This window comes from Delphinapterus leucas, chromosome 11 (genome assembly GCF_059928025.1).
Source record: "Delphinapterus leucas isolate spDelLeu-1000000601 "Yukka" chromosome 11, BTC_Dleu_Yukka2, whole genome shotgun sequence".
NCBI lineage: Eukaryota > Metazoa > Chordata > Mammalia > Artiodactyla > Monodontidae > Delphinapterus > Delphinapterus leucas.
In genome coordinates this window covers 64861679-64889277 of record NC_143139.1, presented here as the reverse complement: position 1 = coordinate 64889277, position 27599 = coordinate 64861679, and the positions used below count along the sequence as shown (strand labels likewise).

Sequence of the window (27599 nt, the reverse complement as noted above, 5' to 3'; positions counted from 1 at the left end):
GGCTAGATTAGTTGGGAAGTAAATAAAAGAATCCAGACCAAAGATGATGGTGGTAGGGATCCGGGTAGTAACAGGAAAGGTAGTGATGAGTGGTCAAATTCTGGACACGCCTGGAAGACTTAGCCTGCAGGATTTGATGCAGGTTTGAGTATAAGGTGTGGGAGAAACAAAGCAGTTGATGAAGAATCAGGTGTTTGGTCTGAGAACCTGAAAAGATGAAGTTTCACCTGAGATTGGAAAGACTCCAGAAGAGCGTAGGGGGAGGAGTTTACGTCCAGGAGAAATACCGATTTTGGATGTGTTGAGATATCAGTTAGACGCTAGAATGAAGAGTTTGAGTTGCCAGCTGTATAAAAACTCTGGAGCTCAAGGGAAGAGTCCAGGATGGAGATATAAATACGGGAATTATCAACGTATAGATGGTATTTAAAGCCATCTGGAGGATGAAAAGATGGGACGTTTGATGACTCAGCTCTGCGTAATTACAACACTTAAAGGTTGAGAAGATGAGGAAGCACCAGCCAGGGAGGAAAAGCAAAAGACAGTGGTGATCAGTGGCCAAGTAAATGAAGTCTTTTAAGAAGCTGGGCAGGCTTATCTGTGTGAAATGGTAACAGGTGAGGTAAGACCTCGTCTGGGAATTGACCATTGCGATTAGCAGTGTGAAGGTCATTGATGGTCCTGACACTTTTTTGAAATAGTAGGTAAAAGCTTCATTGGTGTAGACTCAGGAGAGGATGAGATATTTTAGGGACAGTAAGAACAACATTTTGTAGAACTTTTGCTTTCAGAGAAATAGCATAGTAGCTGGAGGGAGATATAATTCTCAGCATGCCTGGAACTCCTGGTAAGAAGTACACACTGTGGTAACAACTGTGTCCATCTTGTTGACTGCTTTTTGCCTGGTACCAATGCTTGACCCAAAGCAGATGTGCAACTGAGTATTTCTTGAACAGTAAGTACCATTTCAGTTAAAATTATAACCTAAAATTTTTTAAGGTTTAGAAGTAATTTCAATAGATGTTACTTTTTAAAAATTGGATAAGAATATGTGTTTTGACACTGGTTAAGGAATGATCACAGATAATATGATCATTCCACATCTGCTTACCAATTTCCCATCTGGCTCAATTATACTAAGCACCACATACCACCTTTATTTCAGGAAAACCATGCAATAATGACAATTTAATTTGTTAAAAATATTCAGTGCATGTAACTATCTACAGCAGAGTTTTTCAAATCATGGAGAGAAGAAAGTAAATATATTTTTCTTTAGCAAAGTAGACTTTGGTTTAAGTTTGGAGAGCATCAGGAAGCCATTAAGTCTTTAAAGAGCTGTTCACAGTACCAGAGTTTTGTGTGAAAGGTTGATTCATTGCTAAATGATGGTACACATTTATTTAATGAAACACATTTATTTGGTTTGAGGATGAGCGGTTGTAGTACAGTAGATCCTAGGCTTGATGTCTGGTGAACTACAGAGATGAACGAAGTCATGAAAGAGCAGATTAAACATGTAGGTTGCAGATAGATAGAGGTGCTTAGCTTTATTTGATGGGTAAGTGAGAGTGTTTGAAAATTTTGAGCAGGGAAGTGAAATCATCTGAGCTGTATATTTATTAGCTGCTATGAAAATTGGCTGCAGGATTGAATCTATGGGGAAGAAGAATGTTTTACAAACATGACTCTGGGAGATTTTATTGGATGCTCTTTGAAAACCTTTCCATGGTAAAATAAATTAGGAGATATTGGGTTTCCCAAACATCAGGTTAAACAAACTTAATAAGATGTTTCTTTACTGTAGCCTTTCAGATACTTTGTGAATCTCTAGGTCGTACGGAATATGCAGATCCTGGAACTCTTTGTTCCAGGAATCCTATTATTCTTTGGAACAGTTTGACAATTTTGGACCACTGTTGTATTATTGTTGTAATCTGGATGACCTAACCTGAATTTGAGGAAGAGTTATAGGAATGAAAAGGAAGGATGAGATAATGATGGGCATGCCTTACTGACTAATAGATGATGAAAATGGGGAGAGGAAAAAAGTCAAAGGGGAGACATGTGGATTCACACACTTGATGAGTTTAGCTTAGCACTTGATGAACTTTAAGATGTTGAAGGACAACCAAGTATAAATCAGGGTTTTAACCTGGAAAGAATTCAAGGCTGGAAACAAGTTTCAGGAGAGCAGATACTATGTATATAGTGCAGGAGGCTAATCTTGAAATGATTAGAGCATGAATTAGGGATATTGAAGAAGTGATAGCTACAGATTTTTTTTTCCAGAAAAAAAAAATGTGGGATAAAGCAAAAGTCTAGCTTTAGAAACGATGTGGCAACAAGTGCTTGAAAGTAAGCACTTGAAAGTAAGCATCATTTTCAGTATTCAGACTGAGACATAAAAAGAAAACCAGTGTAAAATCTGTTTTTATGCTCAGAGTGTTAATTCCCCATGTCAGTAAAGTGTGATGCCTCCTTCAGAAATCCTGACATCCTCAGCATACTTGGGCAATCGGTATATTGTGACAAGCCAGGAATTCCTCACTGTTTCAGCTTTGTCATCCGCCCTGTGATGATTCATTGTATCCACATAAGGAGTACAATCCTAGTTTCCAACTCCTCTCCTTGACGTTGTCAGAGATCTGCCTTCTGGGCCTCCTTGTGAACCACTGCTCTCAGAGAAGCAGTTGTTGCGCTTCCCTGGTGGCGCACTGGTTGAGAGTCCGCCTGCCGTTGCAGGGGACACGGGTCCGTGCCCCGGTCCGGAAAGATCCCACATGCCGCCGAGCGGCTGGGCCCGTGAGCCATGGCCGCTGAGCCTGCGCGTCCGGAGCCCGTGCTCCGCAACCAGAGAGGCCACAGCAGTGAGAGGCCCGTGTACCGCAAAAAAAAAAAAAAAAAAAAAAAAAAAGAAGCAGTTGTTGCTTAGAACTGTGCTTGTCAGCACTTGCAGGTGTATCATGGAATATCTAGGAATTTATTTTTATTTATTTATTTTTTAAATATCTTTATTGGAGTATAATTGGTTTACAATGGTGTGTTAGTTTTTGCTTTATAACTAAGTGAATCAGTTATACATATATGTATGTTCCCATATCTCTTCCCTCTTACGTCTCCCTCCCTCCCACCCTCCATATCCCACCCCTCTAGGTGGTCACAAACCACCTAGCTGATCTCCCTGTGCTATGTGGCTATTTCCCACTAGCTATCTATTTTACGTTTGGTAGTGTATATATGTCCATGCCACTCTCTCACTTTGTCACAGCTTACCCTTCCCCCTCCCCATATCCTCAAGTCCATGCTCTAGTAGGTCTGTGTCTTTATTCTCGTCTTACCCCTAGGTTCTTCATGACCTTTTTTTTTTCTTAGATTCCATATATATGTGTTAGCATACGGTATTTGTTTTTCTCTTTCTGACTTACTTCACTCTGTATGACAGACTCTATCTCCATACACCTCACTACAAATAACTCAATTTCGTTTCTTTTTATGGCTGAGTAATATTCCATTGTATATATGTGCCACATCTTCTTTATCCATTCATCCATTGATGGACACTTAGGTTGCTTCCATGTCCTGGCTATTGTAAATAGAGCTGCAGTGAACATTTTGGTACATGACTCTTTTTGAATTATGGTTTTCTCAGGGTATATGCCCAGTAGTGGGATTTCTGGGTCACCTGGTAGTTCTGTTTTTAGTTTTTCAAGGAACCTCCATACTGTTCTCCATAGTGGCTGTATCAATTTACATTCCCACCAATAGTGCAAGAGGGTTCCCTTTTCTCCACACCCTCTCCAGCATTTATTGTTTCTAGATTTTTTGATGATTGCCATTCTGACCAGTGTGAGATGATATCTCATGGTAGTTTTGATTTGCATTTTTCTAATGATTAATGATGTTGAGCATTCTTTTTTTTTTTTTTTTTGTGGTACGCGGGCCTCTTACTGTTGTGGCCTCTCCCGTTGAGGAGCACAGGTTCCGGACGCGCAGGCCCAGTGGCCATGGCTCACGGGCCCAGCTGCTCTGTGGCATGTGGGATCCTCCCGGACCAGGGCGCGAACCCGCATCCCCTGCATCGGCAGGCGGACTCCCAACCACTGCGCCACCAGGGAAGCCCGATGTTGAGCATTCTTTCATGTGTTTGTTGGCAGTCTGTATATCTTCTTTGGAGAAATGTCTCTTTAGGTCTTCTGCCCATTTTTGGATTGGGTTGTTTGTTTTTATGTTATTGAGCTGCATGAGCTGCTTGTAAATTTTGGAGATTAATCCTTTGTCAGTTGCTTCATTTGCAAATATTTTCTACCATTCTGAGGGTTGTCTTTTGGTCTTGTTTATGGTTTCCTTTGCTGTGCAAAAGCTTTTAAGTTTCATTAGGTCCCATTTGTTTATTTTTGTTTTTATTTCCATTTCTCTAGGAGGTGGGTCAAAAAGGATCTTGCTGTGATCTAGGAATTTATAGAACAGCTGAAAGGCTGAAAAAGTATCACCATCAGAAATAAAACCTTTTAAAAAAAATCAGAAAACTGAGATAAAATAAAATACAGCACAACATGTCCTTTGTTGTGTTAATATCCTTTGCATAATTAAGTCTACCTGCATTTATGTTTAGAAGGAAATGCATGTAGCAAAACATGTAGATGCATTTTCAAGGTCAGAATGGGGAGTTTGGAAGAAAAATATGGAGCAGACGGTAAGCTCATAGGAAAATTAAGTCAGCCAGCTCTCCCCAGATGGTCACCTTTATACTGTTTTTTGTAGTTTGCGAATTAGGCACCTGTGTTTTCTTCAACTCACTCCCTGCCATGTGAATTCTTGCATTTGACATTTTAATTGCAAATAAAAGCGATAAAGTCTTGATTTTTTTCCACCAAAACCCCCATATTTTTTATTCTTATTTTTTCTTGGAATGAAATAACACTTATTCATATTTTGGAATTCCTAAAATGCTTATTTGAATTTTACTATTTTCTATTCACCTGGTATGGTAATGGTTCAATTCACATAAAGGATTTCTTTTTGCACTTCTCAGGAGACTGGCTTGAGTAACTTTTAAGAACTGTTCAATTAAAAAAAAATATATATATATGTATATGTTTTCTCTAGAATGTAGTTTTAAAGGAAGTCTATGATTCATGATAAAAATAGCCATATTGATTTCATATCTAATTTAGTTTAAAATGTTCCTTGACTTTGACAGTCACATGTTAAGTACATCATCTACCCCCATATATAAGGAGAGCATAATGCCTTTAAATACACAATGATTTTCAGGTAAGCAATGTGTTTTTCTTTCTTTTTTTTTTTTTTTTTTTTTTTGTGGTACGCGGGCCTCTCACTGTTGTGGCCTCTCCCGTTGCGGGGCACCAGCTCCGGATGCGCAGGCTCAGCGGCCATGGCTCACGGGCCCAGCCGCTCCACGGCATGTGGGATCTTCCCGGACGGGGGCACAAACCCGTGTCCGTGTCCCCTGCATCAGCAGGCTGACTCTCAACCACTGCGCCACCAGGGAAGCCCAACAATGTGTTTTTCTCAGTCACTGCTTTCAGACTTCTATGGCATTTGAACTGGCTTCTATTATTGAAATGTCAGATAAAAATAGTAAGGCCACCTCTATCCGCACTTAATAAACCAACATGATTTCCTCTTTTCTTTTGCATCGTTTATATGCATTAATAAGTGTTGACACTGAGATGCATGTAGAAGAAAAAGGATCCCTAAGAGAGACATGTTAATCTTTTTCCTTACCTGTTAGAGATATCCTTGATAAATGTAACAAAAATAAATGTGTTTAAAGTATTATTAGAATGTGATGACGTTCTTGCACCTGAGTTAAGGTATTCAGAATACGTATAATTAAAGGTAAGATAAAACTACTCAGTAAACTATGGCAAGAGTGGCTTATGTTAAGGCCACTTGAAAAATAATGCCTTTCAAATTAAACTTGTTTATGTATGAGTAGCTTGTTCTGCATTAAAAAATGTGAATTCATACTCAGATTTAAGTATTGGGATATTAGCTTATTCAAAAGATAAAGCTAAGCTTATTTAATCTTCTCTCAAATGGAGCAAAACCCAGCTATTTACTATAAATTCAGGACCTTGTTGAACAAGTCATTTCGAGTTTATTGCATTTGCCTGTTTGTTTTGAGTCAGATCCTAATGACTCACAAACTAGAAAAGGTACAAGTATAATTTTAAGGACATCTAGTGGTCTATGGGATTAAATTTTTTTCATCTGACAAGAAAATATTAAGTTATTTTTAATCTAATATGAAGTTGTAGCATCTGTTTTTATCCAAATAAATGTTTTATTTGTGAATTTTAAACTTAACTCCTCATGCTTAGAGTCTACAACCGAACCTCCAAACTTCATCTCCTAGAACTTCCTTAAAATTACACTTTAAAAATGTTTCTGATACATTTTCATGCATACAGCAATTGAGTTATGGTTACAGAGTCAATGAACAGTCTTTTGTGTAGTGTGTGTTGAATAGCATAGAGCAAGTCAACACTACTCCAAAATATTTCCTCCATCTCTGGGCAGGTATTTTCTTTTGGCTCATTTATTTATTCAGTAAATATTTAATGAGTACCTGCCCTGTTACAGGCCTTCAGCTGGGCATGGACATCAAAGGAGAACAAAAAACAGTCATGGTTCTTGTTCTCATGAAGCTTACAATCTACAGGAGAGAGGTAGTAGTCAAAGAGTCATGGAGATAAATGTACAATTACAATAATAAGTACTAGGAAACAAAGATGGACGGTACTATGAAAGAACCATGGCACAGAGTGGGCATCTTAGAAAGAATGATTAGTGATAGTCTTGATAACATAAATTAAAATGTTTTCATATTTTTTAAACAAAGAAAAATATCTAAAGCATAGGACTGGAATTTATATTTACCCTATAAACCTCCCCAAGAAGTGAATTTATTTTGTGATTAGGGGAAAAAGGCATTCAAGTTTGTTTTTTGTCATCTTTAAACTTATTTAACTCTACTTATGACTAAATAACACTTCATTAGTTACTATTTGCTATGCAAATGCAATAAGTTACTAAACAATTATTTTTCCTCCTCCTCTATTCCCAAGATTTGTTTTATAAAAGAAACATCAATTGAAAGTCTGACAAAGCAGCCCCAGGGAATCTAATGTAATGAGAAACTCATTATTTCACGATTTTTATTTGGAATTTTAAATCATCTTTTGCACAGCTTGATAGTAGTCATGTTCTCAACAACTATTCACCATAGCAATTTCTGCAAACACCAAGCTTCACTTTGTCCTCTAATCATCTTTTAAAGACACAGATAGCACTGCACTAATCTCACTATACAATTCTCAGAGTAACTAAGCAACTGAGTCATACTATGATATAGTAGTGATAAGGTAACAGAGGAAACATTGCTAAGTAGCTTGATAGCAGAATAATTTATCCAAGTGTCAGTTTAGATAAAAACATTCATCCATTCTCTAGTATAGGAGATATTTGAGGACATGAAAAGTTAAATTTGTAAGGTTTCTTTATAATGAGCTCTTTGAAAACACCGAACTTGATTGGGTGTCTCTCCAGCAATTTCCTGATAAAATTTTCCCTTCCAATTTCCTGAGCAATATGAAGAAGGCGATTGGGATGTCCTAGTAATAATTACCAGGAAAAAAATTCCAATTTCACAATATACACAGGTGGAATCACTACCAGTGTAAAAGCTTGGTTATGTTTTATGTACTAAGCCAGGGAAATACTAAAACTCATAGAGCCTAAGGATCCATATCTTTTTGTGTCTAGTATTTTAAGATGCCAGACAATAATTATTTAACTAACTTTTATTGAGAAAACGTTAGATAAGGAGTTATGGAAGGGAAGGTAAAATATATAGACTTCAATTAAGAGTTAAATTTAAAGCTCTGAGAAGTGTTTTGTTCTTTCATCAAGTGCATCTAAAATCAGTTGAGGCTGTAGATGAAGTGTAAATAAAGCATAGTGTGGACGGACAGGCTGGGTCGCTGGTGATGCAGTGTTGAGGTATCATCTTGCTAATCTGTACGTGGTAGTTGTATTCCTACAACTGTACTCCCAGCACTTAACTGGCTAATGAAGAAATGCTCATTGTATTCATTGTCTAAGAAATTTTAGAAACAATTTGTCTGCATACAAAATGTAGTTTGGACAATGTACTTTGAAATACCTCCCAGAGAGTTGAAAATAAGGCTTCCCTAAAAATTTTCATGAGTGCTAAAATAAACTCTGATCCACTTTCCAAGTCATACCCATGGTTCTTACTCCACCCACTTGTAGAAGGTTAAAGTTGATTATTATAAAAAGATGGAGTCTAGTCCCTTAAATCCTAATTTTCTCAGAATTCACATTTTGTAAGAAATCCAAATCTTGTCAAATTGGGCTTGATATAGTATCACTGTTAACTAGTGAAGACAAATACTTGTATATAATATTAATATAATATATAGGTATATATAAGTACATAATACATAATACTTGTATAATATAACAATAACATTTAATTCTGTACAATCAATTGTATTCAACAACCAGTTTTTAAGGGCCTACAATTGTCATGATTCTGGATTGGATATAATGGCGCATACAAAAATTAACAGGATACAGGTGTTTTAGTATTTAGCGTAAAAGAGGGCAGTAGTTTGTTCAACTTCTTTCAGACATGCAAAAACAGATTACATTTTGGCCAGGTCTAATTTCTCATAGATTCTCCAAACACGATCAAGTCAGGTGTTCATTTGCGTCGTTGCCAAGAAGGCTGGAAACAGAAAATGAGGTGAGCTAATTTCACTGTCATTAGGACTAAGGTTATAGTTGGCTGTCATTATGTAAAGACATGGATGCAAGATTAAAAAGAAACGTGAGGTGAAAATATAGAAGAAAGGGAAAGACATCAAATATGAGATAAAAGAAAGCACAAACAAAAAAGGAAGTTGAAACTCCTGATTTCCTGAGGTCTCAGGTGATGGTAGGCAAATCAAGCTTCAATTTTAGCTGCTTGGGAAAATTAGATGAATTTTTTTTAAAAAAGGAAGAGGAAGGAAAGAAAAAGAAGAAAACGTTGCATATAGTTCCTCTAAAAACTGGGAACACGTTACTCATTCAGACCACATAACAGGGATTGTTTAACAAAGCTGTATCTTAAGCTTTGTATACTTAACGATTTGTTTATTGGGTAAGTAATCACTTTCACATGAAACAGGTACGGGCCACTTCAGAGAATCTCTCAGCAACTACAGCTTTTCATTTTGTAGCGTAAAGTGTTCTTCTGGTTGCAGTAGGTTTGGCAAACAATTTGAGATTCATGATTTAATAATTCTAGTATTGTCAGACTTTTGTGATACACTTCAGTGTCGTCCCAAATCCTAGAAAGAGAATTCATTCAGCTTTTGATAATAAACATAAATTGGGATTCTTTTTCACAGCATACTAAGTAAAGCTTTTAATTTGAGCACATTTAAATTGAGCTAGTCCTAAGGTTTACCAATTAGTGTGCCTCTAAGGAACATGGCAAGTCGTGGGTGGATCCAGAGATGAGTGTCAGATGAGAAGGACACAATGGTTGTCATGTCTCATTATTACTTGTAAATTGACAGAATTTCCTTTCGTATCAGAGCAATGCAAGCGCAAAGCATTATTGGCCATTTATTTTCATTTGTTGGTACACATGCTCTGTTGTGCAGCATGAGATTTTTAAACTGAGCATTCTTTGGTCCAATTTTTAGATACATCATGAAGCTAGTAATCAGTCAGTATTTCATGTACACTATTTAAAATGTAGACTTAATAATGACTTCTACAATACTGTACATGAAATAGTAACTTACGGCTAGATTTAGTTGTCCATAGCCATTTTCCTTAAACTCTGTGGGTCAAGTATGTCTTGAAAAAGAGGACCTCTAGTCACCTTTTCAAAGGAAATTTGAGTAGCATAGTTTCATTCCTATAATTTAACATTTCCTCTTCAAATATTTCCACTAATAGAACAGGAAGTGAGGACCCACAGAAAGAAAGGGTTAAAAGAAAAGATGGTATAGGTGTCAGGTATAGTTCATGTGCCAGGTACTCTATATGAAAATCTCATCGTAATTACATTCTCCTTCAGACCTCACAAATCACTGTATATAATCAGTATTACCACATTTTATACTTCTCAGGTCTCTGACTTTTAGGTTTATATCCATATTCTCCAACTGCTTGGTGCAGTGCTAAAATATTTTATATCATCCCTAATTGACGCTGGATAGAGGGATCTTATATGGATAGGAAGAGACTAACAGGAGAAAGTTCCACACTCTTATTATGTGCTTTTAAAATAATTCTGTCTTCAGGGTGCTGATACTTTTCTTCTCCCTTGTTATTCTGGTTACTTGTTCAATTTGTTGACACCATCTGCTTATGGGTAAAGAGGCAGACACAATTATTGACGGAACAGGCTAAGGCATGTGACTGTATTCACTGATAAATCCTTTTCTGCTGAAGAGACATTCTTTTGAGACCTCATCATACAGCTGTGCACCTCCTCGGGGTACTGGTTCCTCTTCTCCCCACCTGTGCTGTCCGTGCCTTGGCATCCCCGCTGCCACCATTTAATTGAAGCTTTCACCATTTCTTGCCAAGACCACTGTAATAGCCTTCTTCCTAACTGGTTTCCTGTGTATATCCTTGACCCACTGGAATTAACATTTCAAACAGTAGTCATAATGATATTTATAAAATGTGGACCAAATCATATCATTCTTCTGCCCAAAACTCTTCAATGGCTTTCTTTAGTAATTACACCAAAATATAACCTTCTTTTTTTTTTAGATGTTGGGGGTAGGAGTTTATATTAATTAATTTATTTTTTCTGTGTTGGGTCTTCGTTTCTGTGCGAGGGCTTTCTCTAGTTGTGACAAGCCGGGGCCTCTCACTATCGCGGCCTCTCTTGTTGCGGAGCACAGGCTCCAGACGCGCAGGCTCAGTAGTTGTGGCTCACAGGCCTAGTTGCTCCGCGGCATGTGGGATCCTCCCAGAGCAGGGCTCGAACCCGTGTCCCCTGCATTAGCAGGCAGATTCTCAACCACTGCTCTTATAAAATCTGCTTAAAATCTAACCCCTGTTTACTTCTCAAACTTTGTTTCCTACACAGTGGTGTGCCATAATTGGTACTTTCTGCCTTGTGAGAGCTGAGTGTTGAGTAGTCAAGAATTTTTCAAGCCAGTGGTATCATGTTGGTAGCTTGAAACTGGTCATGGTAGCAGTATTTACACTACAGAAATCAGAAAACGCTACAAATAAGGGCTTTTTCTGTTTTGTCCATGTGTTTTGTCGAGCGGGTTGTTAATCATTTACCAGTACACCATTGCTGCTATTGCTCTCTGCCTTACACACTGTGCTCCACTGACACTGGTTTTGTCTGTTCTTCCAATATGTAGGCTTGCTCCCCTCAGTTTAGGGTCTTTGCCCTTGCTATTCTCTTCAGATATTTCTCCTTCGGATTTTCATATGGCTGGGTTGTTATCAATATTCAAGTCTCAGTCCAATGTCACCTTCCCAGAGCGGCTTTCCATGGTTATCTTATTCAAAGGACCACCATATGTGACTCCAGTTTCTCAATAACATCAACCTTATCCCTGCTAGGATAGTGTCTTTAAAGTCATTTCCTCTGGTATTAGTTAGTTTGTATTTGGTTGCAAGTCACAGGGAACCAAATAGTAAAGCATATATTTGTCTCATAGACAAGAATCATGGGGTTGCACAGTTCAAGGCCAGTACACAGCTCAGTGATGACATCAGGGGCTAGGCCCCTTCCTTCTTCCTACTCCACCTGCCTTAGCATGTGACAGCCATTTTCATGATCACAAAATGGCTGATTCACCTCTAGGCACATTTAAGGCTGGCAAGAGAATGGGGAAAGAGTAAGGGTTCGAAGACCAAAAAGCTGAAGCATACGCCCGCATTTTGTTCATCTAAAAAGCCTGCCTGGGGCTTCCCTGGTGGCGCAGTGGTTGAGAGTCTGCCTGCCGATGCAGGGGACATGGGTTCGTGCCCCGGTCCGGGAAGACTCCACATGCCGCGGAGGGGCTAGGCCCGTGAGCCATGGCCGCTGAGCCTGCACGTCTGGAGCCTGTGCTCCGCAATGGGAGAAGCCACAGCAGTGAGACGCCCGTGTACCACAAAAAAAAAAAAAAAAAAAAAAAAAAACCTTCCTGGAAGCCATACCCAGTGACTTTACACTTACAACAACTTGGCCAAATGACAGAAGAGTCTGGAAAGAGAAGTATGATTGCTTTCCAGCTTTTGTAGTAGAAGGAGGCAAGGGATATGAGGGTTTTAGATGACTTTGGGGTAGATCATTCATATTGTTTGCCATAGTACTCAATAAATTTTTATGGAATTAGTGGACAGTATGCCTTAAATAACCCAGCTCTATCTTCATCCAAGTTCCAGATGCAGATGAGTCATGGGTTAAGTTCTGCAGTCTAAATGTTAACCAAGTTAATAAAAAGTCATCATTAAGGAAAGAGAAGATGATAATTGGACTCTTCCAGATGATTGGAAGTTCATTCCACTTAAGTTCCAATATTTTATTGTTTTTGGTTATAATGTTCAACTATTTTAAAGGAAGTCTTTCCAGAATATGTTATCTTACTATCATCAGGCAGTTGATGATAATTTGGTCATTTTTAATTATTAAAATATGTTATCAAGGGGCTTCCCTGGTGGCGCAGTGGTTGAGAGTCCGCCTGCCGATGCAGGGGACCTGGGTTCGTGCCCCGGTCCGGGAAGATCCCACATGCCGCGGAGTGGCTGGGCCCGTGAGCCATGGCCGCTGAGCCTGCGCGTCCGGAGCCTGTGCTCCGCAGCGGGAGAGGGCACAACAGTGAGAGGCCCGCGTACTGCAAAAAAAAAAAAATGTTATCAATATGAGCACATTGATTATACTGTAATGTATTGAAGGGTTACCTTCCAGGACTTTGGGCAGTGTTATATCTGTTTGCCTCAGTTTGCGATGATGCTATATTTAAAAAATAAGCTTGCCATACCTTTATTGTTTTATTTCTAATCCCTTTTCCATGGCAGGATAGAGAAATAAATAAGAGCATGGGCACTGGAGTCAAACACCTCTGGTCTTAAATCCTGGCCCTACTAGCTGTGTAACCTTGAGCCAGATAATTCATCTTTCTGAGCCTTAGTTGGTGTTTTGTTTTGTTTTATTTTGTTTTTAACTATACAATAGGAACAGTAGTAATCCTTTTATATATTTTTGAGGATTTTATAAGATGAGCTAAGTAAGGCAAGTAAACAATGAATAAATGATGGCCTTTAACTCACTTTATTCTGGATCACATATTAAACTATCAGTAACCTTAAAGTGCATTTGTGAACCACTTTCTGCGTCAGCACCATCTGAGATGACTACTAAAAGAGCAAATTTCAAAGCTTCACCCTCAGCCTCTTTTTTTTTATCTTAATTTTTAATAAATGGTCCAGGGTTATTTTGTTGTTGTTGTTGACTAAAATTTGAGAACCACTGTTTTCAGCCCTCAAGCAAGGATTTGTTGATCAGATTAGCATAATCTCTGTTAACAATGTTGGAGAAGTGGTGCTGGGAATGATTTTAACAATATAGATTCCTGAGACACATCTCAAATATAGTCCAGATTCTAGAGCCATATTGCCAGGATTCAAATCCTAACTCTACAACTTACTAGCTCTTTCCTCAGAGAAGTAATTTTAACTCTATAGGTCTCAGTTTCCTTTTCTGTAAAATGGAGATAATAGTACCTACTTCATAGTGCTAAGAGAAGGAAAATGTTTAAAATTCGTGCATACTAAACACTGTACGTGAGAGCAATTAGCAATTGCTGTACGTGACAGCAATAAGTAACATTGTTATTAGATTTCCTGGGGTGTACCTTGAGAGGCCATATCAGTGATTCTCAGCATGGTCATGCATTATATCTCTAGGGATCGCTCTGACGATACTAATGCCCAGACCATATCCCAGAACAATGAAATCAGAAATATATGTAGGTAGGATCTAGGTATCTGTTTTTTGTTTTGTTTTGTTTTTCAGTTAACCCAGGTGATTCCAGTGGGTAGCCAAGGCTGAGAAACACTCTTCCCTATCATTTAAATGCTCTCCAGAGAACTCCCTGGCAGTCCAGTGGTTAGGGATAGGTGGTGGAAGTATGAGCTTGAGAGTTGGCAGACCAGAGGACGAGTCCATTTCAGAAAAAAATTGTGAGATCTTCTTGCCTTCATTGTGTTTGTCAAGCAGCCTTCCCAGTCGTTATCTAATATTTCTTCTAATCTGAGCTATCCTGATAAACCCAGACTTCTGTATTAGTAACCAAATTTTGTAGAATAGTTTCATAAAACAAGTGTGAGGTTCTCAATGAGAACCCTAAGGGAACTCATAAATAAACTACACACACTTTACTGCAATCATTTTAAGAACAAGTATTTTACTTACTCAAAGGCTTCTTTTGCTTCCTTCCAGACCTTGGCTTGCAGGTTTCTGGTACTTTTACAGAGCTAAAGGGAATCAGAATTTCATTTTAAGCTCCAGTCTAACATCCAATTTATCACTCACCACATCTTTGCAGCACCAGCCAGGCCTGGGCTGGAGGGACCTGATCTCACTCACTCTTAGTTTTTAGACTTCTTTTGGCTTTTACCAACTGCCACATACCCCATGACCTCATACTGCTAGATTCCCCTGGGTAGATGCCAGCAAGATGGTTCATGCTCTAGTGCCACTGCTCTCCAGTTCTCTCCCTCTGATCAGATAGGCAGAGGGCAGGCAGATCACCATGTCCGCTGCCTGTGTCACCAGGAAAGGGATTCTAGTCTCCCCCTGTAGGCAACCCCCAATGGCTACAATTGGTTCTATTTGGAACACTCCTCGCTTGGTTAATGGAAGAGAAGCAAAAGACATAGTATTCTGTCCAAAGTTAATGACTTAATAATTTTTCATGAATTTTCTTTCATCTCACAATTAAATCTTTTTTTTTTTAAATCAATTTATTTATTTTTGGCTGTGTTGGGTCTTCCTTGCTGTGCGTGGGCTTTCTCTAGTTGCAGCGAGCGGGGGCTACTCTTCGTTGCGGTGCGCGGGCTTCTCACTGCAGTGGCCTCTCTTGTTGTGGGAGCATGGGCTCTAGGAATGCGGGCTTCAGTAGTTGTGGCTCGTAGGCTCTAGAGCCCAGGCTCAGTAGTTGTGGCACACGGGCTTAGTTGCTCCCTGGCATGTGGGATCTTCCAGGACCAGGGCTCGAGCCTGTGTCCCCTGCGTTAGCAGGCGGATTCTTAACCACTGCACCACCAGGGAAATCCCACAGGTACCTCTTAATAAGGACTGGAAAAGGCCTATGGTATTACATTACATAACAGGACCGGTCCAGCTTTGAATAAGTCTTAATATGGTGGATAGTGTCTAATTTCTTTGATCGCTCTTTTTTGAACTTTATTTCTCAACTTTGGATGGTCATAGGAATCATCTGGAAGCTTAAGAACAAAGAAACAAACAAAACCTCATGACTGGATCTGACACTTAGAGATTTTGAATAATTGGTCTGGGGAAGCAGGCTGGTTTTAAAACTCCACAGGTGATCCAGGTGAGCAGCCTTTGCTAGGAGCATTGTTTCAGGATGGGGCTGGTACTTAACACTAATTACTTTCATTCATGAACTTTTGTCAATAATTCTGAGACTCCCAGAAGAATCCCATTCAGTATCCTGTTCTACAGGGTATCAAAGAATAATAGAAAATGCAAGTGTTTCTGGAATGCTGGGGCTGAAAGAAACCTGAACCATCATTTTGTTCACTATCTCTTGAAATGGGATCTGTGAAACTACTTTAGAATCACTTGAATCATTTGTTTAAAAGGCAAATTCCTGGGCCTTATCCTCATACCTCCTGAATCAACCTCCCTCAAGTGGGGGTGAGGGGTCAGGAACCTACATTTTAATACATTTCCGCAGGTAATTCTTAGGCACACTCATGTTTTAGAACCATTGATTTGTAGTAGAGGTTCTTAACCCTGCATGCACATTTGAATTAAATAGGGCTATAAAACTACCCATGCCAACTAGACCAGTGGTTCTCAATCATGGCTGCACTTCAGCATCACCTTGAGGGCTTTCAAAAGCCTAATGCCTAGGCCTCCCCCATGCCAATCTCACTGGAATCTCTGGGGTGAGACCCAGGTATCCAAGGGTTTTAAAGCTCCCCAGGTGGTTCCAGTCTGCAGCCAAGGTTGAGAACCACTGTTCCGTATATTCTGGTTTAATTCATTTGGGGTGAGTCTCAGGCATTAATAACTTATTGTGGTAATCATTTTGCTGTATACATATATCAAATCATTATGTTGTACACTTAAACTAATACAGTGTTATATGTCAATTATATCTCAATAAAATGGGGGAATAAATAAATAATTTTAAAATGTATTCCAGGTAATTTTAAAGTGCAGTCCAGGGTGAGAACTCCTGAATAGTCACTTTCAGCTTTTCTGAACTTCTTCTAGTTCAGTCACGTGATACCCTTTAGCCTACAGATTCAGGCTTGAGTCCTTTCCCCCCACACCAGACCCAAGCCAGTCTTGATCATGGCTGATAGTGATCTGGAGGTTTCGTCTCAGGAGAAGTTAGTTATATGTCCACCTAGACATAGACCTCTAACCCCTGCCTTCCTAGCTAGTCTCATTAATTAATCCATCATTCATTCAACAAATATAAACACCTAATATCTGTCAAGTACTCCTCATTGAACTATGGATACAATAACAAATAAGATACTGTTCCTGACCTCAAGAAGCTAATATATTTGCAAGGGTGAAGGATGGAGACATATATGCAAAAAGAGCTATAGCAGAGAGTAGTAATTATTACAATGGATAAGTGAACAAAGGACTGTGGGATCATGGCTATGATAGCAACTAAATCAGCCTTGGAGGGTCAGGGAAGACATGCCTAAGGAGATGCTATTTAAGCCAAGTCTTCCCTACATGACCTAACACACCCTCCGTGATATGATTTCTCTCTACTGCATCTCTTGCTACTCTTGGCCTGGTTTCAACTTCAGCCATACTGAACTCTCAGTTCTGTGAATGCCCCACACTCTCTTGGTAAGACTTCAATCCGCACTTATTTGCCGGGAACTTTTTTTCTCCTTTTCCTCACCTGTACCTCCTACCCAGGGCTCTGCTTAGCTGTTACTTTCACAAAGAGCTCCTCCCTGACCTCCTGGATGATGATAAATGTATTGGTTAGACATCCATGTACTAGCCTGTAGAGCTGCTTTTATAGCTCATGCCCTCTCTGTTGGGTATCTGTGATCCGTCAGACCTATAAATGCCATGAAAGCAAGAGCACCCGTCTGTCTCTATTACCACAGTGTCTCTCATGCCTGGCACTATTGGATGAATAAATTAATTGCATTCCAGGAACAGGGGATGATATGTACAAAGTCACAGAGACATGGTGTTCCTGTGGCATGTCCTAGAATAGTGAAAATTTTGGATGGTCAACGTATAGGATGGGCAGGAGGAGGTTTCTAGAGATGAGTCATAAGAGGCTGGTTGTTAAGGGCTTTGTATGTAGCCCTAAGTGGTCCGAACTTCACCCTTTAGGCAGTAGGAAGCCAGAGAAGGTTTTATGCAAGAGAGTATAATAATGAGATTTATCACTCTGGGAGCAGAGTGGACAGTGGACTGTAAAAGAAAAGCCACTTAAAGAACAGTTAGGAGATGTTCCAGTACCTCAGGAGAGAAGTAATGAAGCAAAGGGTTTCCATTCAAAAGACATTTTGAGATAGAACCTGCAGCACTTACTGACTAATTGCATGTGGGGGTGAATCTGAAAGATGATGCCATGGTCTAGCTTGGAAGACAGGCTGGATGGAGATGCTATTAATAGAAATATGGAATATAAGAAGAGAAGAGCTAATTTCAGGAAAAAAATATGATGAGCACAGTTTTAAACATGTTGAGAGTCCCAAGTGCCTGTTGGCATCTAGAGTCTTTCATGCAGTTAGAAATGCATACAATTCTTAGCTTGGTATCTTACTGATTGTGGATGTTGCTGGTGTGGTACAGTTGACTATGTTGACTTTCAGTTTATGTAACAAAGGACAGACTTTTGAAACTGGCAGTGTCTTACTGATTTCAGGATTTATGCTTCCTTGGGCTAAGATTGGCAATCAGTTGGCAGTACGTCAAAGGAGAGTCTCCATTAAAGTTACTTTTTGGTTATTTTCTTTGGTTAGATACATAAACCTATACCAACCCCACCCTAATTCAGAGGTGGTAGAAATTTTATTATAGGTAGCTATACTGTTATGTTTTTTTCTCATTTAGCTGTGAATTCAGAAGTGTGTCTTGTTAAGCTAGTGCCAAGTTTAATAGGAACACAAATTGAGGGATGGATGGATGGATGAATTTATAATCTGATGGCAGGGATACGGGATACTTTCTGGAGTTAATCACTTAGGAATTGAAAATCTCTATTCTATACATAAATGCCTAAGTGACTTTTCAGTGAGTTATTGACTACAGCAAGAGAGGTAGAAGAGATCACTATAAGTATTATTATTATTATTATTTTGCGGTACGCGGGCTTCTCACTCTTGTGGCCTCTCCCATTGTGAAGCACAGGCTCCGGACGCGCAGGCTCAGCGGCCATGGCTCATGGGCCCAGCTGCTCCGCGGCATGTGGGATCTTCCCGGACCTGGGGCACGAACCCGTGTCCCCTGCATTGGCAGGTGGACTCTCAACCACTGTGCCACCGGGGAAGCCCCACCATAAGTATTTTTAAAATAGCCTTCATCATATCATTTTCTTTTGGCAATACAAGACCATCCTGGGAATTTTAAAGCTATGGCTATAAGAGACTGTGTTTCTTGATATATTAACGTGTGTGTGTGTGTGTGTGTGTGTGTGTGTGTGTGTGTGTGAGTTTTATTTGGGGCAAAATGAGGACTATAGCCCGGGAGACAGCATTCCACATAGTTCTGAGAAACTGCTCCAAAGAGGTATGAGGGAAGGTCAACGTATATGTGATTTTTGTGGAGGGGGAATACATGCAATCAAGCTCTTACTTTTTGGAGAAGGTTTCTGCTGGTCCTGTGAAAATTACTGCTAGTCACGAGGAGCAGACACCACCATGAAGGATTTTAATGCTTTTCTAGATACGAGGAGATGCAAGAACTGGGCTCATAAAATCTTCTCCTGAAAATATATAACTATCTAAAGACCTGTTCTGCCAGTTTTTCCCAGAGCACAGAGGGCCTCATTATCGACCTCCACCTTGAACTCCTTTCAGGGGGTGTTGGAGGGCAGCAGCTGCAGCCGCTCATAGTTGGATCCTTGTGGAGGTAGATGGCAAGTGCCAGTTTGTAGGTGACAGGGCCCCCTCACTGTCATAAATTCGACCATGGTTTGAGAGGTATTTCATGACCATTTTGTTCCACAGTGCTAGGAATGCTCATTCCCAGGTGTGGCGAAGATTTTGTTGATAGGCCACTCTATGTGCTATTATTGGACTAGACCTTATTAACAGTAGCCAAAAGTCTCTGGACCGTCTGTCTTACCAGTCTGTTGCAGTCCAGGAAAAAATCCCCTCTTGTTGCATCTTGCCATATCTGGAGTTACACTGTTACAATCAATAGAGCTATATATTTTTGTCAGAGGCTCATTGACACATTTGGTAACGCAAGAAACAACAATCTGGTAAAACAGGCAAAGTGCGAATAACATAGCTAGCAGTATTTTTGAAGTCATAAGTAAGAATTAATTTTATTCTTCCATTAGGTGCGGCCCAGTATACCCCCAGGTCATCCGACTTAGTCTGTTCTCTACTGGTCCTTATCTTTCAGGGAAATTATATATTGGCACTGTCCATAAGGCCCAATTTCCTAGCATTATTAGGCTGGTTATCCTTAGTATAATTTAATTGTTCCCAAGATAAAGGGGGGCCTTAAAACTTAAATGACCGTAGCCTGGTGTTAACCACATAAATTACACCAGACTCTGGGGCTGCAGTGATGAATAAACCCAATTAAGTTCTTACCCTCAAGGAGTTTATCGACAAGTGGAGGAGATGCACATTAATCAAATCGTCATACTAATAACTGTAAAAATGCAGGTGTGATAAATGTGGAATGCGAAAAGAAAACCTGAAAAAAGCATCTCAGAGGTAAAATTAACAGGATTCATTTGGTTATTGGGGTATCAGAATATACAAAAGACATGCTCCCTGCTCTTCTTTCCTGAAAGAATATTCAAACTAATTTGTGTGACAAGAAGTAACTTATGAGAAATGCCATTAAGGAAGATGTATTAAGGGACAAATTGTGTGGAACAGATTTAAATGACCTTTTATCAAAAGATGAGATCAATAAGCTATGAATTGTAAATTCTCATTTTGCAATTAATTCCACTTACTTTTCATTGTCACTGAAATGATGGTACTTCAGTGATGAGATTCAGTTTACTCCATGTCTCTCCATTTTGATTTTTTTTTTTTTTCATTCAGATGTTGCCAGAGCAATTGAATTACTGGAAAAACTGCAGGAATCTGGAGAAGTACCAGTGCACAAGCTACAGTCCCTCAAAAAAGTGCTCCAGAGTGAGTTTTGTACTGCTATTCGAGAGGTATGAGACTAAGATTTTAATAACTATATTCTGCCATATGTCTTCTGAATAGAAAACATGTCTTTTCCACACAAACAGTTGAAATAGTTAAGATTGTAACTGCATCTTAGCTTTCTAACTGCTTGGACAGATGATAAAAATAATTTAGTCTGCTAAATTCCAAAATTAGATTCAGTTAGGATTTATGCATTCATATAAAACCAAATGTTGATCTTATGGTACCAATGAAGTGACTGCCTCAGCAGGGGACTCTGGCGTGTAGTCTAAACTATTTAGTAGTCACAGGAAGTCATCTGGAAATTCAGGGAGAAATAGTCATGATTAATGGGGACTGAGCTTTTCTTAAAAGAACACTCAGCTAAATCTTCCTCAGGTAAATCTGAAAGAGGAGCCTCCTACTGACTAAAGTTATAGTTATCCGGACATTACTGTCTAGTGCAATAAGGGGAAATTGAACAGGCTGATATGCCCTTCAACAAATCTTTATAATGCTTTCCTGGTTAACAGTTTCAAGAAGCCTGGGGTGAAACAAGTGTGTTTAAAATGACTATTTGAATTTTTTATTGACTGGTGGTGGAATTGACTAATCAATTAATGTATTTCACTGGTTACAAGATGTTCACTTAAGATATATACACTACATTGTTTTATTCAGTAAGCCCATCACCCCTTCCCTATCAGGTACTAAATAATAATTCATTAATTAGCACTTAAAGTCCATATATCCAACATATTTGTCCTGCTAGAAGTCCCCAGTAGTGAATTAAGTACTGTCCTCCTCTCCAAAGCCAGCTGAACCCAGTGACTGCCAGGAGAGTTTGTTGTAGCCGAGGGCATGCACCTCTCAAGGAATGCTTGTATCAGCCTCCCTTCCTCTTTGCAACTCTACTTGTGGGTAACGCACATTCTGTGCCTCAACAGTGCTAGTTTATGAGTTGTCACTAAGTGAAAAAACCTCAAGTGCCTAAGGCAGAGACACACAAGACCTCTCTCACTACATATTTAAACCATAGCCTACCCAATGAGGTTAATATTTGGATTTTGCTGGGATTTGACTTAGACTGTGCTTGTGCTAAATCTTTATTAAGTGAAGGTGTTAACTACTTAATTTTTGTTTATAATGAACGCAGCTTAAGGAAATAACCATAATTCTATCTCTAAGCTTTTTTTTTTAATTAATTAATTTATTTATTTATTTTGGCTGTGTTGGGTCTTCGTTGTCGCATGCAGGCTTTCTCTAGTTGCAGTGAGCGGGGGCTACTCTTCGTTGCGGTGCACGGGCTTCTCACTCGATGGCTTCTCTTGTTGTGGAGCATGGACTCTAGGTGCACGGGCTTCAGTACTTGTGGCATACAGGCTCAGTAGTTGTGGCTTGAGAGCTCTAGAGTGCAGGCTCAGTAGTTGTGGTGCACGGGCTTAGTTGCTCCTTGGCATGTGGGATCTTCCCAGACCAGGGCTTGAACCCATGTCCCCTGCATTGGCAGGCAGATTCTTAACCACTGCGCCACCAGGGAAGTCCCCTATCTCTAAACTTTAATCGATGAATTTGACCGAAGACTGAAAGAAAATTCCTCAAAGTGTATGAATTTTCGGCTATCAGCTGCTCAGTGGGAAAGGTATAAGATATGTAGAAACTCCACAGGCCTCCTGTAGTCACTCTGTAGACTAAGGCTAAGTCCCCTATCTTTCACAGAGTGCTACTCCCCTGAGATTTGGTGGCTGACTTTTCATCTTAGATATCCTATCACCTTTCTATTTCCACAGAACTAACTAAAGAATAGGAACCATCAAATATCTCTCTCTGCTCACTGGGAATTTGACTTGTGACCAGTGCAAAGTCTCTACTTTTATGGAACTTACATTCCAGTGAGAAAATGATGATAAATAAATATATAATACAATATCAGAAAGTGACAAGACTATGGAGAGAAATAAAGCAGGATTAAGGGAGTATGGGTAGGGCTCTATTAAATTAGGGTGGTCAGAAAATAACCTAATTGAAGGAACAAGTCACACAGGTATCAGGGGTATAGTGTTCCAGGCAGAGGAAGTCACAAGTGAAAAAACAGAGGCAAGAATTATCTCAGTCCATGGAAGGAACAGTGAAATAAGGAAGGTAGGCTTCCTAGAGGCAGCTGGAGAGCAGATCACACAAGGCCTCGCAGGCCATGGTAAGAACACTGGACTCTATCCTAAGCATGATAAGAAGCCCTTGGAGAGTTTTGACCTCACCTGATTAGCTTTTTAAAAATGTTCCTCTGACTACTGAGAGAATACAAGTGTCTGTGCAAGAGTAGAAATAAGAGAGACCAGTAATAAGGTAAGGAGTAGGTCACGTAAGAGATGAGATGATGGCAGCCTGGACCAAAGTGACAGCAGTGCACGTAGTGGGGAGTTGTCAGGTTCAATATGTATGTTTTTGAGAATAAAGACAATAAGCATCGACATATTGGATATATGGATGAGAGAGAGGCGTCTCAATGGATTCTTAGGTTTGGACTTGAACAATCGGATCAGTGGTGATATAATGAGGTGGGAATCTCTGGGGGTGGACCAGGTTTGGAGAAGACTATGCAAGAGCTCTGTTCTGGGCATAGTAAATTGATGGTCCTTTTCAGACATCCACGTAGAGATGTCTGGCAGGTATCTAAGTCTGAAGCTTAGGGGAGAAGCTGATGCTGGAGATGTAAGTGCGATGTAGATATCTGTTCACATAAACACACAGGCCTTCTTCTTTAAAGACCTTGGTAAGGAAAAAGAGGATGGGAGTAAGAAAAAAAATGAAAAGAAATATGGAGACATTGTATAGGCATTATAAATATATCTTACAAACTCTGTGGTAAAGTGTGCTATGTTTATCATTAGTGGTCCATGCAAATCTATAACTGATCTATAAGCAGTCCAAAAATTTCAGAGGGGAAAAAGAGATGATATAATTTATCTACCTTACATTTTATAAACTTGGACTAAGAAGATTAATTTTATGTTCACAACACCGTCCTTAGTAATAATTTTGTTCTTAAAGGCAATACATGTTATATAGAAATTGGTTTGGTCCCTTCATCTTGGCTAACATTTCATACCAGTTGCATAGTATTGTTTATATTTGTTACGTCTGGGATTTTTATTATTCTTATGGGGTTGTTTTACAGTAACTGTGGGAAGTAATGATAAAAGTGTGAAGCCTATATGTATACAAAAATTCTGAATCATTGAATAATATTGCAAATCCATCTAGTGAAAATTTGTTCAATAAAAATATAAAATATGAACGCATTTTGCTAGACAGGTGAATCCACAAGCCAATAAAGTACAACTAGGAAGTACGATGATGTAAGATGATGAATACCTGAAAATAACGTGTAATTTCACTCCTGGTCTCTTGGGTACTGCCTGTCATGCTGGCATGAAACCTTTGAAGTTTTGGTTTCTTATTCAAATAATGCTCAGAATTTCTGTGGTTAAATTATTTGGCTTTTCAGAAATATTTGCCAGTAAATACTTTCCAGTGTGAAAGTTATAAATGTTGTCAGGACTGTTGGAGAAAAGAACAAGAACTACAGAGCCATGCTTCTTAGTTGCACTTACCAGAGCAAAAACAGGTGCAGGTCACACCACTGCCAACAAGACTGTAAAGCCCAAATTATGCTTTAAAAGAGAGCAGGACAAGCTATTGCCAGTTTTGTTTTTGCCATATACATGTGTGACAGTAGTTATTGTTTCATGTTGAGGCAATCCCATATTTTGCTTTACATTTGGGTGAAACCACCGAATCAGCTTCTGGCGTATGTGCAGCACTTATATGGGAAGAATAGTTTCATGAAATTTTATTTTGTTTTTTAATGTGGATGATTAAAAGAGATGAGGTGTTTTCTCTACTTAACTTTTTCAGTACTCTGTAACAAAGACTGAAAAAGTTTTGTTGAGATCAGTACTGAAATGAGACCATCTATGTATACAACTAAGAAAGTCACTGATCTATTAATAAATGAGTTGCACTTGAATGATAATCCACACCCAGCTTTATTCACAGAATACAGATAGTAGTTGGCAGTACTTACCTTGCTTGTGTTTTTTTGCTCGGTGATCTTAACAAGACCTGATTAATAATTCAATCGTACCTATTTGGTGCAAGTAATTCCGGAGTACATGGCAGAGAAATGGGGTGACAGGTGATGCTGCTTTTCCGAAGTGAGAGATGCCGGTTGACAAAAGAAAGTTCACACAAAGTTTTGAATGAGAGATGAACTTTAAAAATCTATGCTACTGGGCTTCCCTGCCGGCGCAGTGGTTGAGAATCTGCCTGCCAATGCAGGGGATATGGGTTCGAGCCCTGGTCTGGGAAGATCCCACATGCCTCAGAGCAACTGGGCCCGTGAGCCACAACTATTGAGCCTGCGCGTCTGGAGCCTGTGCGCCGCAACAGGAGAGGCCGCGACAGTGAGAGGCCCGCGCACCACGATGAAGAGTGGCCCCCGCTTGCCACAAGTAGAGAAAGCCCTCGTGCAGAAACGAAGACCCAATACAGCCAAAAATAAATAAATACATTTATTAAAAAAAAAAAAATCTATGCTACTGATTCCCAGTAAAAATCATCTCTGCCACTTTAAGTGGCTTCTTCAAGTTTTAGTTCATCACTGTATTAATTAGCTTGAATGACCCAAACTTATAAATTAAAATATAAGGAAAAATAAGGGTTGAAATAAAAGGATTATAAAATGTTGATTTTTGGATAAGAGAATTTCCTAAGAGAATTAAGCTGCCGTTCAGATAGCTCAATTGCCAAAAGATGGACTTCCTCCCAACACTTTATATTCTTGTGCTTCAGAGTAAGAAATCAATAGTATATTGAATGGTCATATTTTAAGAGAAAATCCAATTTCTGCAACAGAATACCAAAAAATTCCTTCTGAAACTAAAATGATAAAAAAAAAAAACACGAACAAACAGAATTAGCCATCTATTTACAATCATTATCTTCCAAGTTTTAAAGCCTTCAGGCTTCCTGCTTTCCAGAGTGATATGCTCACTCATCTGGTGTATGCTGTGCTGAGAGCAGACCGTGGTGAGGACTTACTCCTACATTTATGCCTGTCACTTGCATATTTGAGCCAAATGTACAGAACTGAATGACATAGTTACCCCAAACTGCCTTCTTTGGCCGATCACCAGATGGTATGTGCTAGTATTTTCTAATACAATAGAACTATAGAATAAGAAAATAAAACCAACTCTACATAGACGCTATCATTCTGTGATAGTGGATTATTGAAAAATATTCCAATTCTCCTCTCCTTCTTAGGACATATTACAGTTGGACTTCTCCATCTTCCCTTCAGCTACATGTGGTTATGACAACTGCTTTGACTAAGGAAATGTGAGTGGAAGGGTGCTTGCCACTTCCTCATGGAAACCTTTGAGTCAGTGTAATATTTGCTATGTTCCCTTTCCTTTTCATATGTCTAGTGATGTTTTATATGATAAATGATTTATCAGCCTGGATTACAGAGTGGGAAAATGAGAAATGCAGGCTTTAGCTAACTCTTAATGAACATGTAGGGTCAGCAAGCAGTAAACCTTTGTTACTTTAAGCCCCCAAGATGTTGGGGTTATGGTACCACAGCAAAACTCAAGCTATCCTGACTGATACTAAAATAGTCATCAAACTCAAATATGTTTTCTATTAAATCATGCCTCTCCATTTTCATAGCTAAAAAAAAATAAAATAGTCATCAAGCCAAATTTACCTTGGAAAAAGGTTATAAGCAGTATCAACCCTTTTACTGCTATAAAACAAAATTAATTTTTTAAAACTGTTGTGTTTTTAGTAAGCTGTGATAAATCTTTTTAAAACTATGTGAAATTATTATCTGATATAGTGTACCAATGCCCATTAGATGGCTCATAAATTTTTAAATGTTGAGACACTTTAAATGTTGAGACACTTTGGTCATACATTGCATTTGCTTCTAACTTATCTCCCATTTGCTCCTACTCTTTTTTTTCTTCCTTAGGATGGAGCTCATTAACCCTCCATCACTATCTCACACCCCATCTAAGTCTCATACCATTTCTTTTTTTATTTTTTTTATTTATTTTTTTTTTGCGGTACGTGGGCCTCTCACTGTTGTGGCCTCTCCCGTTGCGGAGCACAGGCTCCGGACGCGCAGGCTCAGCGGCCATGGCTCACGGGCCCAGCCGCTCCGCGGCATGTGGGATCTTCCCGGACCGGGGCACGAACCCGTGTCCCCTGCATTGGCAGATGTACTCTCAACCACTGTGCCACCAGGGAAGCCCGTCAGTCTGCTATTTAAGTGCTCTTAGTTTCCAATGAGATTTTTTTTTTTGGAGGGATGTATAGATTGAGAATTATCACCACCATGCCTTCTACCAGTAATATGTGGGAAATGTCACTGCTAGACATTTTGTCAGATCAGAGTGAGCAGCAAAGTCATTAGAGCCGTGCTGTAGTCAAGTTTACCAATGTTCGAATCCCAACTTAGCTACTTATTTTTGACCTCTCTAAAATTTCGTCAGTTTTTAATAGTGGGAGTAATACCATCAGCCTTGAGGTGATTCTGATAATTAGAGATCATACACGTAAAACCTCCTAGTACAGTCTGGTAGCCAATAATTACACAATCAGTGGATGCTATTATTATTAAAGAGTAGAGCCCCAAATTATTACTGGGTACAGTGTTTTGATAAGTCAGGAAATAGTTAACAGATGGGAATAGGAATGGTAGTTTCTATAGACTAGATCTAAGAAAACCCATAAGACTAATAGACATATTCATTGCCCCACTGTCATGCATTAAAATAAATTGAGCCATTGCATCCTAATTCCACAGTCTCATGGGCCATAACTTTATGACTCAAGTGCTCATTCTTGATGCTGTTTTGTACAGCATCTTAATCTACTTTGTGCATGAA

General features: G+C 39.3%; 1 protein-coding gene across 1 annotated transcript in view; it reads left to right on the top strand.

Annotated features, from left to right (window-relative positions):
- Positions 1-27599, top strand: part of LIN7A (lin-7 cell polarity scaffold A) — a 133239-nt gene that overhangs the window by 21302 nt on the left and 84338 nt on the right. The window contains exon 2 of the mRNA XM_022559946.3: positions 20548-20666. Within this exon, the coding sequence (XP_022415654.2) occupies positions 20548-20666 (119 nt within the window). The remainder of the gene's footprint in view (positions 1-20547; positions 20667-27599) is intronic.